Below are 14,850 nucleotides of genomic sequence, written 5' to 3' on the forward strand. Positions count from 1 at the left end.
AAGTAAGTCTCGTTCCCGTAGTAAAGGGGTTAAGGTACAAGCTATAGGATAAGCATATATTATCACATGCTACACCACACCGCAGTTTGTATTAGTTTTTGCAAGGAATTGGTTACGGAATGTAAAATATGCCAATACTGTGTACTTAGAGAACTTATTATGGTTTATATTTAGGATATCTTAAAGTGATTTCACACGCTTATTGACTTAAATGGACTAAACAGAATAATATAATATAGTGATTGTTATTATTATCAGATATTTGTTTAATCTGTGAAAATTCCTTTGATGAGATTATGTAAACATTTTCATGTTATTTCTTGAAGTTAGAAGATACAGTATTGGTTTCTGAGTAAACAGTGGTATAAACACATTTATATAAAATAAATAAATATTTCAAGAAGTACAGTTTTTGAGATATATACATTATTAAGAAGCTTTTACCATTTATTTACGTAATGTCCACCCACTCTAGAGATTCACAGATTGCCCACGATGGGGCTAGTTTATTGGGCACCCCCTTACATCCTGTGCAAGGTGAAGCGCAGAAGCGTTTACAGCGCCCAACTGGGAAGCATGCGGAGTTCTTGCTTGCCTTTATGACTTATGCATTAAAGGCGTAAAAGGCCTGAAGGGTCATGGGTTTTGTCAGCAAATTACATATAGTAACAGAATGATGAGTGTGTGGGGGGGAAAATTCCCGGTACAATTTATCTGTTTATGGCAAAGTGTGGCAGGTCCCTAATACTGTCAAGTGCCAGGCCTGTCACTAGGAGGAGGGATATCTGGTCAGGGAGGGAGAGGTGTTGGTAACGGCTGGGGACCTGTAGGGGGAGGTCATAGGGCAAATGAGGATGTAGTGAAAGAGGGTGTGAGAGTCTGTTGACCACAAAGTTTACAAACAGTGCGGCCAGGCTCAGGGTTGCCAATGTACTAGGCGTGGCGAAGTACAGTGGGGGTGGAAGTGATATGGTGTGGTGGGGCAGGTACAGTAGGGGTGGAGGGAGTCACATAGGCATTGACAACATTGAGGACACACCTTTTAGTGTAATTGTGATGGTGTGTGCGTCGACATGTCGGTGAGGTACAGGTAGCCGGGGGTGGAGTCCTCAGGTCCAGGTAGCCCTGGAGGTGGCCATGGCGAGGGGAGGTCAGTGACCTGTGTAGGCTCCCTCCATTGTTCTTGATAGTATTGTCAAGGTCTATTTTGAAGGCATTACAACACTTATTATTACAAACGATTATGTACTTGGGTAGAGTCATAAATGTCAGATCCAACCTCCATTCCGTTTATACCAGCATGGAAGAGAGTTGGACAGTGTCTGACGGTCACCAGTAGCGAGGCAAGGTTGCAGCAGTACACCGCCACACTAGTTATCTCAGCTCCTCACCCAAGGAGGGGTTATGTTTCTTTTCAAAAATCCACTTTGTGTTTTACATTTCTCTTGTTTTATTTTGTAAAAAATTGGTCGTTTCTAGTCGACCAGTTTGTGTTTAGTCGTGAGGAAAATTGATAAAATGTGGGCCTAGAATTTCCACACTCGTCATATCTATAGGGTCGGTTTGTTTATAAAGTGTCCTTCCACACCACTGAAAGTAAATAAGTTGAGATGACACTTCGCGCGTGACGTAATATATTGAAGCAGGATTCGTTCGTCCTGTAATTGTAACGTCAGGCGACAACCAGCGCAAACCAGAGCTTTTAATCGTTCCTCAGAATGAAAGGGAACTGTGAGCTCTCATGGGTAGGAACAAACGAGGGTGATTTATGACAGGGCAGGACGCCAGCCTGTTTACAGGCGGGGTCCGCAAAGCATCGCTCACGTCCACAATCTAGAAAAGGGAGGAAGGGTTCTAGTGTGTGTGTGTGGACCATCCCCTCTTCCTGTTATTATCTACTGATTTCCCTTTTTTTATTCTGTTATCTCTTTTTGTTGTATTTAACTTCCTCCCTTTCTTATTTGTTCACATTCATATCCTTTGTGTATTCAGGTAGAATGATTTTTTTTCAGTATAGTAGGACTAAGAATATATTGCACCAGTGTGTTAAGCGTCCTACTGCATTAACTAATTCATAACAAAACATAAGGGATCAATACAGTCATTTGTATCCAGCGTTGTGTTTAGCTTCCTACAAACTTATCCAGTACATATTATACACACAGAGTTAGAGTGACACCTTCTAAACCATCTCTCAACTGCATATTGAACTCTTATGACAAGTAGATAAAAAATCTAATGTACTATTGTTTTCCCAGGGCGGTGAAGACATTAACGCAGGCAATATATTCTATGATGTTCCTACTATCAATTGAATTACAAGGTAATATTGAGGGATAACAAGCATTGCATTGACTGGGATAATGCCTCCTCAATATTACCTTGTAATTCAATTGACAGTAGGAACATCATAGAATCTAGTCTCATTAAACATACCGAAGCATTCGACATGAATCAGAGTAATGGCATGTACAAACTGGACAATTTTGTAATTAAGAAGATTTGTAACCAGGTGAGAAGATCGGGTCACCTTACCCTCTGACCTGGCCACCAACCTTTGTGTGCTATTTAAAGATTAGTAGGGTCATTACCTAATACCTGACCATTGTGGACCTGTTCTCACCCTCCTCTATATATATACACCTTGGTTTGTATTTCTCTTTAGTCTGTACTCACCCCTGAAGATGTGAATTACACGAAAGCGCTTGAGAACTTCGTGTTTTCTTCTTTCCTTGTGGTTATCAGCATATACCTAGATCACGCGCACCTACAGTGATTTACTTGCATATATATATATATATATATATATATATATACCTCTAAACCACCAGGACACTAAAAGTTGACATAGACTCTGTTATATTTCACACAAAGCCTGTTCAACGAGCTTATGGCGCCGTGAAGCTCTAATGGGGACTACCCGTATCACTTAGGTGGTCAGAGTAACGTTTTACCAAATCCGGCTTCGAAACACGAGGATCCATATATATTTCATTTATTGGGCTAATGAAATATATATGGATGAACATTTCCGTCACTCACAGCTTAACTCACCCAGGTCCTTATTACAGAGGTCCAACTGTTCACTAACTACTGACTGCTGAGTAACTTAATTAACCCCAGACCTATTAGGTGATCTGGTGACCAAATCCAACCATGAATTACATTACTACTTACGTTTACTGTCTCTTGTTGATGATATTGTTCGGTCTGTATTTTTGTGTGTGTCTTTGTCAGTCTGTCCATCCTTGCCGTCCCACAACACGCTGAAAAAAACACAACAGGACATCATAATTATACTCTAAACGTCACGGTATTTACTCATCCAGCTAAACGTCACACCTCGAGTCACTCTGATATACTAGTTCTCAAGGGTTCCTCCCAGGTGTCCTTATTCATTCTTCCGTGTTTATCATGTTTGTCATTGGCAAGACTGTAGTAAACTTTTGTCTCAGCTGTCTGGTTCAGTCAAGTCTTCTGACACTGAGGTTGTTGTCGTTGTTTAATGCCACTGTTTACATAAGAGCAAATGAGGCTTTTACAAGTCACAAGTTAAAAAGAAGAGATGACTAGGCACCCTGGTTTATTTTGCCCGATTATTAAACACCCTAATACTACTTGGAGGGGATTAGGTTAGGTTAGCGTTCAGGTGTGCCCACACGTGCGTATATTTTGTCGCCAACATGTGATCGACAAGACGAAATGAGACACAGGGTTCCGACTCTGGTAGGGTGTGGCCACGTGCACTAGATCGGTGTTTCCTCGTGTTGATCACATTTTGGCGACCAAATGTACGCATGTGTGGACGCACCTTAAGAGTGTTTAATCATCAGGTGAAATAAGATTGGGTGACCAAACTTCATATGATCCGGCAGAGCGATTTATTTCACGTCACCAGTAAAGGGGAACTTTAACGTCCGTATAATAGCAATCGGAACTGTGTATAGACAATGCAGGTATATGGTGTACAATGAAAGACAAAAGTCGTGTCGTGAAATTTGGTGAAAACATATGCCGAAGGGCTAAACTTTTGGTGCGCTCTAGCTTGTGGTAGGGGGCGCTCATAATGTTTCACGAGTTATATTTAATCTTCGGACAAAACCGCGACACGACTTTTGACTTTGATTACACTCGCTCTAGAAAGTACCACGACTCCTGATGTCTCGGTAGGGTTGTCAAAATCCTTCGTCTGTTGTCATAAATAATTGTCTCACTCAATATCGCTAAGATACTTTTTGGAGCGAGTGTATATGACTGATGTGGGTCATTGACGTCTAATTAATGGTTTGGTTCTAAAGGTCATATAGTGTAGGATGCGTGGGACGTGGGAAGGGGCGTGTGGCGTGGGAAGTGTGTGGCGTCGGGGGCATGTTGCGTTAGAGGTATGGGGAGTGTGTGGTGCAGGGGGCGTGGAGAGGGCGTGTAACATGGGGGTGTAAGAGTTAGGTTAGGTAACTTTCAGATAACATTTATTGACAGGAGACATCATGGGAATACGTGATATTTTTAGAGTAGCCATAATGGGGATAGGGAGTAAAGGAACAGATGAATAAAAGGTTCTTGTGGTGACGACTGTGGTCTGTATTTAGACCACGGGTTGGGACGTCTTATTTATAGGTTAATCTTGCCATTGTTTACTTATGACTCTCCTTTGCATCCTTGGCGTGATGCCCCCCCGTGTGCTCTTCCTTCTCTTCCTTCTCTTCCTCCTCCTCAGCACACTCAAGATCACTTTCAGGAGACGACACGACTGACCTGGCGGGTGATGATTATACACGGAGAACCCCTTAGTGTTAGGAGAATGTCCTGAAGGTGGAGAGGGAAGGTGGTCGGGGATGAGGAGGGACTAAGCTGGGACAAGAACAAGTAAACCACATTACCTCCTGAGATCAGATTTAACTGTTTCCTAATTTAGTTTTTCACTTAAATGTTGTTTCTGGCTAATAATGTGGATCACCCGAAGAATCGTCACCCCAGAGTTTGACAGGGTGACGATATTTCAGGTGGCAAAACCTGGGGTGACCATTCTTCAGGTGGGGTCAGGACCCTCAATGGTGGTTAATCTTCAGGCCTTACCTAACCTAACCTACCTTACCCATTGTAATATGCATCGTGTATTTTGGAATATTGAGTAAAGTATTTTCCAATTATATCTATATTATGGAGTGGGGTGATGATTCTTCAGGTGGACAATGGGGGTGACGATTCTTCAGGTGATCCAATAATGTTTTCGTGGATCAACTGAAAAATCTCCACCCCAGCTTACGTCACCGAAGATTAACTACCTTATCGCTATTGGGTGGAGGGGGGGGAGGTTAGGTTAGTGTTGATAATCTTAAGGTGAAATAAGCTGGGGTAGAGATTCATAAGATAAAAAAAAATTCTTCATTAGTATTATTATATATAGTAACACAATTCTAGGTACAGTTTACAGGAGACGTCTAAAATATCCTTTTTTATTATTAAAGGTAAATTATTATACTGCAGGTGGAAACATTTTAGCCATCATTAATATCCCGATAAATTCATTAACGTATAAAGACTACATTAAACAAGTAATATGCGGTGTATATACTGTAGTTTCCAAGATGCTTATGGCGTTCATTAAGAGGAAATTGTCTCACTCTTAAATCATTGTCATATTTTTTTCTTTCATTTTCTTTTACTCCCAATTTATGGTCATATTATTTATTTTATTTTATTTTCAAACAATATAAACACTTACTCTTAAAATATCAACCAGAGAAACGTAGATTATTAAATAGGTAGATAAATAATGGGAGAGACAGACCTGTGGCAAGGTGTCCCCTGATGACGTGTAAAAGTATGACTAGTGGTAACTCTTAATATAACTGTGTGTGTATTTGTGTGTGTGTGTGTGTGTGTCCGCATCCACAGCTCACCCTCCGTACCCTGTGAATCGTCCACATCATAATCTCTAACCCTCTTTGAGACACTCAGCTTTCACTGTTTTATTGGATCGACACATTACATTTGCCCCGGTGACTCCCACCCAGACCTTGACTCACAAATAAATTAAAAGAATGTTTAGTTCTTATAAGTTGGAGGTTTTTTTTCGATTAATTGGACTACGGAGGCTTATCATACAGCCCTGTAGAAGACGATATTTCCTTTGGAAATAAATTAGATGAAAAATAGAACCCCAGCAGTCTTGGTTTCCAGATAAGGTTATGGGTGGTTCCTCAGATTGTTTACATAGTCACAGGGTAGAAAATAATGATAATAATAATAATAATAATTAACGGTTTATTAAGATAACATGGCAGACAGAAGGCTGAGAATATACAATAAACAAAGATTATACGTTACATATGGTTAAATCGGGGAGTGGGTCACTTGACTGACGAAAGCTTTCAGTACAAAGAGATAAGTAACATAAATTAATTATAGATCTGGTACTGTGGAAGCTGGTCTTGTAAACAGTCTTGTGACCTGATATTGGCGCCAACAAAGTCCTTCCCACGTTTTGGATCGCCTTCGTACCGAGGTGCTAGCCGCTCCCTCACTACAGCTGCAGGTGTTCAGCACATCCACTTGGTCCGGGTAGGTCCTTCAGCTCACACAGGGTGTTGGAGATGGTTCTTGTTCCTCATGTGATGTAGTTAGGAATTCATAATTCCTCACCTGGGTGGAGTAGGGAGTCTTTATTTCTCTCCTGATGTAGTTTGGAGTCTTTCTTGGCTTCTCATACAGAAAACACAGATGAAAAATCGTTTCCCCGTCAGGCAGCTCTTCCAAGGTCATGAATTATCCTCCGCCTCAGACACATCTCACCAGGTCATAAATTCTTTTTAAAGCGGCACCTTTGCTGAGTCATCTCATTTCCACGTAATTCATAACATTCTCTGTCATTAAAACTTCGAGTTCGAATGAAATTAGTGGTATATTAACTAACCCATTCATGACGTAGTAGTTCATCTTCAATTTTGTTGCACAGTCTCTCTTTGTGTAATGAAGACAACAGAACACTGTACCTCACTCACCTTCTCTTTTAACCTAGCGTTATTTTTTATATTTTGGCTTAAATCAATCAGTTAGGTGTTTCGGCTTTAGTTATGAGAAACACTCGATTTGTGAACGTCTGAGAATTACAGGACGTGACGAGCAACAGCCCTGTTGAGTCTGCCAATCTTATCATCCAACAGGGACGAGCGCTGGGTTACAAAATATTAATAAATCACCCGTTTAGTGCTACTCGAGACGACAGCCACTCAATTCTTATCTCCAGGAAATAATCATTATAGTGTGAAACAGTGACTGGGCATGATGGAGATGGCAGATAGGTTCAATATATCACTGTTGCTTTTCGATTCTTATTTGAATGAGGGAGGAAGAAAGTCACGTGTCATCATTTTGTGTTATTGTTGATGTTGTGCTGCTGCCACGTAACACCTGATACTGCCAAATGTTAGTCATTCAGTAAGACCATTCTTTTTTATACAGAATGACTCACAGGTCACACCATAAGAAAATTAATGTTCTCCTTTTTTTCCCATTTTTCAGGTGAGTGATTCATAAACAAATAAACGAAGATGGCAGATAGATTATCACGAGAGGAAGGACAGATGCCGCATACCGATCAGTTCAATTGTAAAAGAATTTGATCAATGACGCCCATATTCCCTCAGACTAAACACAGACTGGCGTTGAAATTTGACTCCCTTCGGTACAACTCCCTGTTACTGACACTCATTATCGGCAGGCTTATAATAAAGTTTTATATACCCCTTAAATGCATCTCCCTATTATTTTTATCCCCCGTTGAACCACCCCGAGGCGACCATCACCCCCATGTGCCAAATCTACCGATGCTAAGAAACAAAGTAGCGAGAGTAGGTACAGTACTTATATATGGAGACGGGCAGACGAACAGAGGCGATTAGGCGCTTAAACGAAGACAAAATATTTAACATGTTGAAAAATATTTGTTCGTAATCTTTGAAATGTTGGGTAAGTTTTTTATATCAAATTTATTACTCCGATTTTTAAGAGGTGATGTGATGCATAATTGTGTGTTTACCCTAAAAGTGTTAATTTCTTGACGTATTATTATATTATTATTATTATTATTATTATTATTACTGCTATTATTATTATTATTAATTTTATTATTATTCCTCGGAAATATTTTACAGTATATTGTTTTTAATAGTCTTGTCTAAGGCTATTTTAAAGCCCAGAACTGTTCCCGATTTCACAGCTTGAGTTGGTAGACTGTGAGTCGCCGAGTGTACACAGGATATATTGTGTTGTAGTGTGTGTGTCATGATGGGTACGTCAGGTGGGCCATGGTGTAGGCAGGGTGTGCTATGGTGTATGCAGGGTGTGCTATGGTGTATGCAGGGTGTGTTATGGCGCATATAGGTGTCGACACCCAGGACTATGAATGGACAACCACTTAACACATGAATGACATGATAGCTCCCCCCCCATCCCTCCCTTCCTCCCTCTTTCCCCTTGTCCTTACACCAGTCCATCATTGTCTCTGCCGTTGATGGTAGTAGTAGTAGTAGTAGTAGTTGATGGAAGTAATAATGTAATGGTGTTGGTGATTATGATGGTAGTGGTGGTAGTAGTGACGGTGGTGGTAAGCTTAATGGTGACGGTAGCAGTAATGGTGGTATTCATAGAGGTAGTGGTGGTAGAGGTGGTTGTTGTGGTAGTGTTGGTGGTAAGTTTAGTAGTGGTGAGGATAGTGGTATTGGTGGTAATTATGGTTGCGTTAGTGGCGGTGGTTAGGTAGACTCCGGGCTTTCAACGACCCCGTGGTTAGGTCGACATTAGGGGTCAGTAGATAGTTTGGCAGGTTCACTGATGGAAAGTAAAGAGCGTCTGACTAATCATTTATCACTGTTTTGAGTGTGTGTGTAATAATAATAATAATTAACGGTTTATTGAAAGAGCTTGGCAGCCAGAAGGCTGAAAATATACAGTTACATATTTGGGGAATGGGTTTCGAATTACAAATAATATACAAGTAACATAAGTGATACAATTAAGATATATAATAACTAGATGGGGAAAAGCTCAAACTACAGTGCATTTCTACATAGTGACAGTGCAAGAAGTAGTATTTACTGGGAGTGAATACACTGGTTTATTACAAGTTATTGATAATTTTTACAATGGTTGGGACGGCTGTTCTTATAGCGATCAGTTCGTGCACGTATGGGCTGGATGCGGTTGTGGTGTCGAACAGCAATTCTCGGGCTAGGGATCTCAGGTGGTAGTAGGAGCCGGTGTCGAGGATGGTGTAGAAGCTTCTGTGTGTGTGTGTGTGTGTGAGAGAGAGAGGGGGTGTGTGAGGGTGGGTGGGTGTGTGTGAGAGACGGCATCGCCATTGGTATAGGACTAGTGGTGGGAGCCTCCTGTATGGGACACTGGCCACCTGTACTGAGGACAATGAGACATTTCCCTTTCATCAAGTGAGGCCCAGCTGGTTGCAATTACCACCTGTCACTCACAACTCACCGTACCCAGATTATACCCATCATAACTCCCATAACTCTCGTCTATAATCTATTCTATAACTCCAGCTTTTCATCCCTGCTATAATGATTTATATAACCCCAACGTATAATCTCTTCTGCATCTCCTAAGCTATAATTAAAAAAAAATCGTGTTGTTTATCATATCCAAGTGTGTCAGCCTCCCTGGGGTTGTGTTGCTCTCTCTCTCTCTCTCTCTCTCTTATTGAGGCGGCGTGTTTATCTAGCCACCACCACTACCACAGGATACTGATAGTAATCTCTCCCTGTATCCTTTGGTCTCTGATGGCCGATGAGTGGGAATGAATTTTTTTTGTTTTGGTTCTTCACTTCATTCTTACAATCCTATTTCTCTCTCTCTCTCTCTCTCTCCATATATATCTTAGTACACGCTATCCTCCTCTTCTACCTCAGTACATCGCCCATTGTTACATACTCTGCCACCCACAACCATCACCACACACTACCTTACACCCCTTATTTATTCTATTTTCTATCTACACCAAGCAGATTTTTTTTCCTTCCCTTTCTCCCATATTTTCTTATTTTGATATTTTTTTTGTTTGTTTTTTCATCGTTATTAATTGTCTCCTTATACACGTTCTTACAAACTCATTTCACCTCACCTAACGTTAATCCAATCCCCCAGGTAATGTTAGAGTATTTAATCTTCAGGTGAAATAAACTAGGGTACCTAATCTTCAGGTGATACCATTTACTGCTTTATCCTCAAACAAGTTGCACATCCATGACAACATTATACAACCCTGATATAACCTTACTTTTACCAGAAAACAATCCAGGTATAGCCCTCTCTCAGGTATACCTTTAACATATACTTAACTCTCTAAAACAAAATAAAAAAAAAACTAACTACAACAAACAAATTCTAATCTAACCTATACCGTTTTTTTTTCTTCAATATTTCCAACGCTGTTTTCTTATCATTTATTTTAATAAGTTTACTCTAATTGAATAAATAAACTCGTTCTCTCAGCAAGATCCTCCTATTGCTTTTCTGAACCATCACTGTCCTTGCCCCTTCTACAAACACACACACACACGCATACACCCTCTCTCTCACACACACACGCATACACACGCATACACCTCTCTCTCACACACACACGCATACACCCTCTCACACACACACGCACACTCTCTCTCACACACACACGCATACACCTCTCTCTCTCACACACACGCATACACCTCTCTCTCTCACACACACACACTCATACACCCCCTCTCTCTCACACACACACACGCATACACCCTCTCTCACACACACACACACGCATACACCCTCTCTCTCACACACACACACGCATACACCCTCTCTCTCACACACACACACACTGAATGAGACACTATACTCTAAATAATAAATAACTCTTAGTCACACACCTTCCTAGAAATACTTGAACTTATTCCTTGCATTTTTCTATACGTTCTTATTACATTTATTTGATACAAGGTAAAATATATTCATGTAATGTTTCTCGTTATTCCTCTGGTACTCTACCCTCTGTGGTGCTCCAGCTGTGCTCTCTTGTCATTTAATTCATCGTTTATCATTTCTCATCCTCAACTATTCATCACTGGTGACTCCATCCACGCCTGATGTCATTCTATTGTTATTTGTTTATTACTTGGCTCACTTATTTTTCATACATACATACATACATACATACATACATACATTGATAGATAGATAGATAGATACTGTATCTCACAAGAAGTATTAAATAAACATTTCTTATGGAGCCAGTAAGTGTCACTATCCTTAGATTTCTCTGCCCACAGTGACAGATCCTCTCCAGAGAAAACCCAATTTTAGTTCGGCGTAAACCCGCGACTCGTGGGCTAAATATAACCTCGACTCCAACTGTATTATTATGATAAATCTCTATGTCTGTGTATGTTTGTCCATGGATATTTAGTTTAGAAATTCATATACAATAATCATGAAGTATTAGGTTCATATCCCATAAAGATCTTTGACAATAATGGTATATTAATAATTAAGAAATATCTGCGCGTCAAGTTACACCGAGATGAAATATTAGATGTTTATTTTATATGCTTGATAATTGGTTGCAGTTGCCTGAGTCTGTCTTGCGAGGTATAGCTGAGTTTGACCCCAGTTTTACTTTCACCCACGACGCTCAGTGATAGGGACGAGTTTGTTGCTGTCATAGTGTGGTTCTGTCCCCTCCCACAGTGTCCTCATCCCTCCCACAATATCCTCGTCCCTCCCACAGTGTCCTCGTCCCTTCCACAATATCCTCGTCCCTCCCACAGTGTCCTCGTCCCTTCCACAGTGTCCTCGTCCCTTCCACAGTGTCCTCGTCCCTCCCACAATATCCTCGTCCCTCCCACAGTGTCCTCGACCCTCCCACAGTGTTCTCGTCCCTCCCATAGTGTTCTCGTCCCTCCCACAATATCCTCGTCCCTCCCACAGTGTCCTCGACCCTCCCACAGTGTTCTCGTCCCTCCCACAATATCCTCGTCCCTCCCACAATATCCTCGTCCCTTCCATAGTGTCCTCGACCCTCCCACAGTGTTCTCGTCCCTCCCACAATATCCTCGTCCCTCCCACAATATCCTCGACCCTCCAACAGTGTCCTCGTCCCTCCACAATATCCTCGTCCCTCCCACAATATCCTCGACCCTCCCACAGTGTTCTGTCCCTCCCATAGTGTTCTCATCTTTCTATATTGCCCCCCCAATATTCGCATCTCTCTCTCCCACTTCCAGCTCCAAGACAACTGACACAAACGACCCTCACACCCCTACTCCCACTTTCGCTGTACCCTGTCACCTCTCCTCCAGCACCCCCCCCACCCCTCCTCTCTCTCTCCACCCTCCCCTACCCCCCCCGCCCTCTCTCTCCACTTACCACCCTGGGAATTGTGAATGTGAAGTCAGGTGTGTCACTCTTGCAACACGAGGGAGGGACCATGTGTGTATGTTCTTGTTGAGTGGTGGTGAATGTGACACTTCTTGAGTCCTTCATACAGCTTCCCAAATACACATACAACTTTACAAGCATATGCAAATATTACACACACGTACACATACCCAGTCTACACACACACACACACCTCCCTCACCACCGAATAGACTTAGCTCATTACCAACGACCTCCCATTGTGTTTGCTAGACTCTGGTCACTGTCTACCCGCCTACGTTTTTATTCCCTGTGTTTACTTGTGTTGTACTTTTGTTTGGTCTTGGTCAGCTGTAACTGTTGTTAGCTGGGTCTTGGTCTATTACTGTTGTTTTGGTTCTTTATTATTAATATTATTGTTATTATTTTTGTTGTTTTTTTGGAACAATTCACAAAACACCAGAATGCATGTTTTGAGTTTTTCTGACAAATAATTACTTTGTTCTGTTTGATGCGACTTAATAGCATGGGTAAACCCCACCTTCAGCCTCGCTACAAGTACAGTACACCCGTCTTTGCTTACTTTCCGCGCGCTTTGGCGAATGTAAACTAACCAACACCCAACTCTGTAACTACGGGAAGGAATGGACAAAGTTTGCACGCTCATTGGTTTATTCTTACTGAAAATCAAATTCACTTTTTATTTCCCACTGGAGGATTATAATTTGCAGCAGTTTTCTGAGAGATAACCACACCACATTATTTGGTAAGGTAACAGGTAAATATTTTGAGTGTTTGGTGATAAATTTGTTAAATTTCACGACTCGGAAAATTTTATTTGAAGTGTTTGACTCTGTTATCGTTATTATTGCTATTATTATTATTAGTAGTAGTAGTAATTTTAAGGTAATAAACTGGCGGCGAAGGTGTGGCTATAGGGGAGGATGGAGGCCAAGTAAAAAAAAAAGTAGTAGTAGTAATAATAACAGTAGTAGTAGTAGTAGCAGCATTTATTAATTACTAATCTATCTTTTCTTGATCTCTCATTACTGTTACTTAAAACTCAAGGTCTAATATCACAGTATATTTAGTTTCTTATTTTGGGAACGATAAAGTGAAGCAACACATTTTTACACGAGATACGAGTTTAATGCAGTTATATATACAGTATATATATATTGTGTGTGTGTGTGTGTGTGTGTGTGTGTGATTCTGAATGTGATCATTAATTATACCCTTTTAAAATCATCATAGTCTTTGTTTATTTTTCTTTTATTTTGTTCTGCTTCATTCATTCTGTCAGCTTTGTTTATTTGATTTGTTGTCTTTTACCTCTTAACACTTCAACTTTCCCCCTTCTGCTGTTCCTTCATTATTATGTATGAGTGAGTTTCTCTCCAGTACTCTAATGGAATAATATAATACTGTACCACATAATTATATTCAGAAGGTTTATAACGTAAATAATCTTAGCTTAATGATTTGACTTTGTTGGGCTGTCCTTGGTTGAATCGGCTGTTTACCATCGTATACCTCCACTGTCTCTGTACTATACGTGATGAATCTATGTGAATAATTGTCCATTTCATCAACTTTTTTATGGAGTTGAGGATCGTGATTACCTCAGGCACCTTGTAGGAATATTATTGATGGTGCAGTACAAATGATAAAACTCTCGTACGCAGAAATATTAGAATTTCAAGTGCGGATTCTCAAAGGGTTGTGTTGAATTTTCTTTGTAATCGGAGGCTTAAGAATTCTCCTCACTACCTAACTTAAGCGGTAGCACAAGCATAACGTCCAATATGGCGTTGTAATTATACTATACATATTCGTCATAGAATTTTCATGAATCCGGCCATTTTTTTATCAGTTTGAAATTGTTGTTCTTGTTGTCCTTGTCCTTGCGCCATGTTCCCCATTTAGCGGTATAACGTGTGTTTGTATGTGCTGCAGCTTGCATGACTCTGACCTACTGGTGAACTGCACGGGGGAGGACGACCCTGAACTGCAGGCCCTGAGATGGACGGTCTACCAGGTGGTGTTTCCTGTTTTGGTGGCTCTGGGCGTCGTGGCCAACGTTCTCAACCTTATAGTGCTGTCCCGACCTGCTATGAGGGGCGTCGCCTATAGGTGAGTGTCATGATGGTGGGTCTCACAGATGTGTTGTAAAGGTATGTCAAGAGGTGCATTGTATGGTTTTTAACTTGTAATATAGCAGGGAAAATACACATGATATTAACCCTTCTGGCTTACCTGGACACTCTGGAGTTGTAGGTTGCATGCACTGTAGATGTAAAGATGTGAAATGGAATCGAATTGTAGGGAACAACGATATGGCGGATGATAAAGTTCAACAAATGGACCTTGTACTGAGTAAAAGTAGCATAATGGAGGATGACGTGTAGCAAGGCGACTGGGAGAGGTGTTGGTGAATTGGACAAATTG

At 40.9% G+C, this 14,850-nt stretch overlaps 1 protein-coding gene across 1 annotated transcript in view; it reads left to right on the plus strand.

Annotated features, from left to right (window-relative positions):
• The window catches only part of LOC121871499 (probable G-protein coupled receptor B0563.6), a 31,284-nt gene that overhangs the window by 13,941 nt on the left and 2,493 nt on the right, over nt 1–14,850 (plus strand). The window contains exon 2 of the mRNA XM_042373887.1: nt 14,359–14,535. Within this exon, the coding sequence (XP_042229821.1) occupies nt 14,359–14,535 (177 nt within the window). The remainder of the gene's footprint in view (nt 1–14,358; nt 14,536–14,850) is intronic.

This window comes from Homarus americanus, unplaced genomic scaffold, assembly GCF_018991925.1.
Source record: "Homarus americanus isolate GMGI-L3 unplaced genomic scaffold, GMGI_Hamer_2.0 scaffold45698, whole genome shotgun sequence".
NCBI classification, from domain to species: Eukaryota; Metazoa; Arthropoda; class Malacostraca; order Decapoda; family Nephropidae; genus Homarus; species Homarus americanus.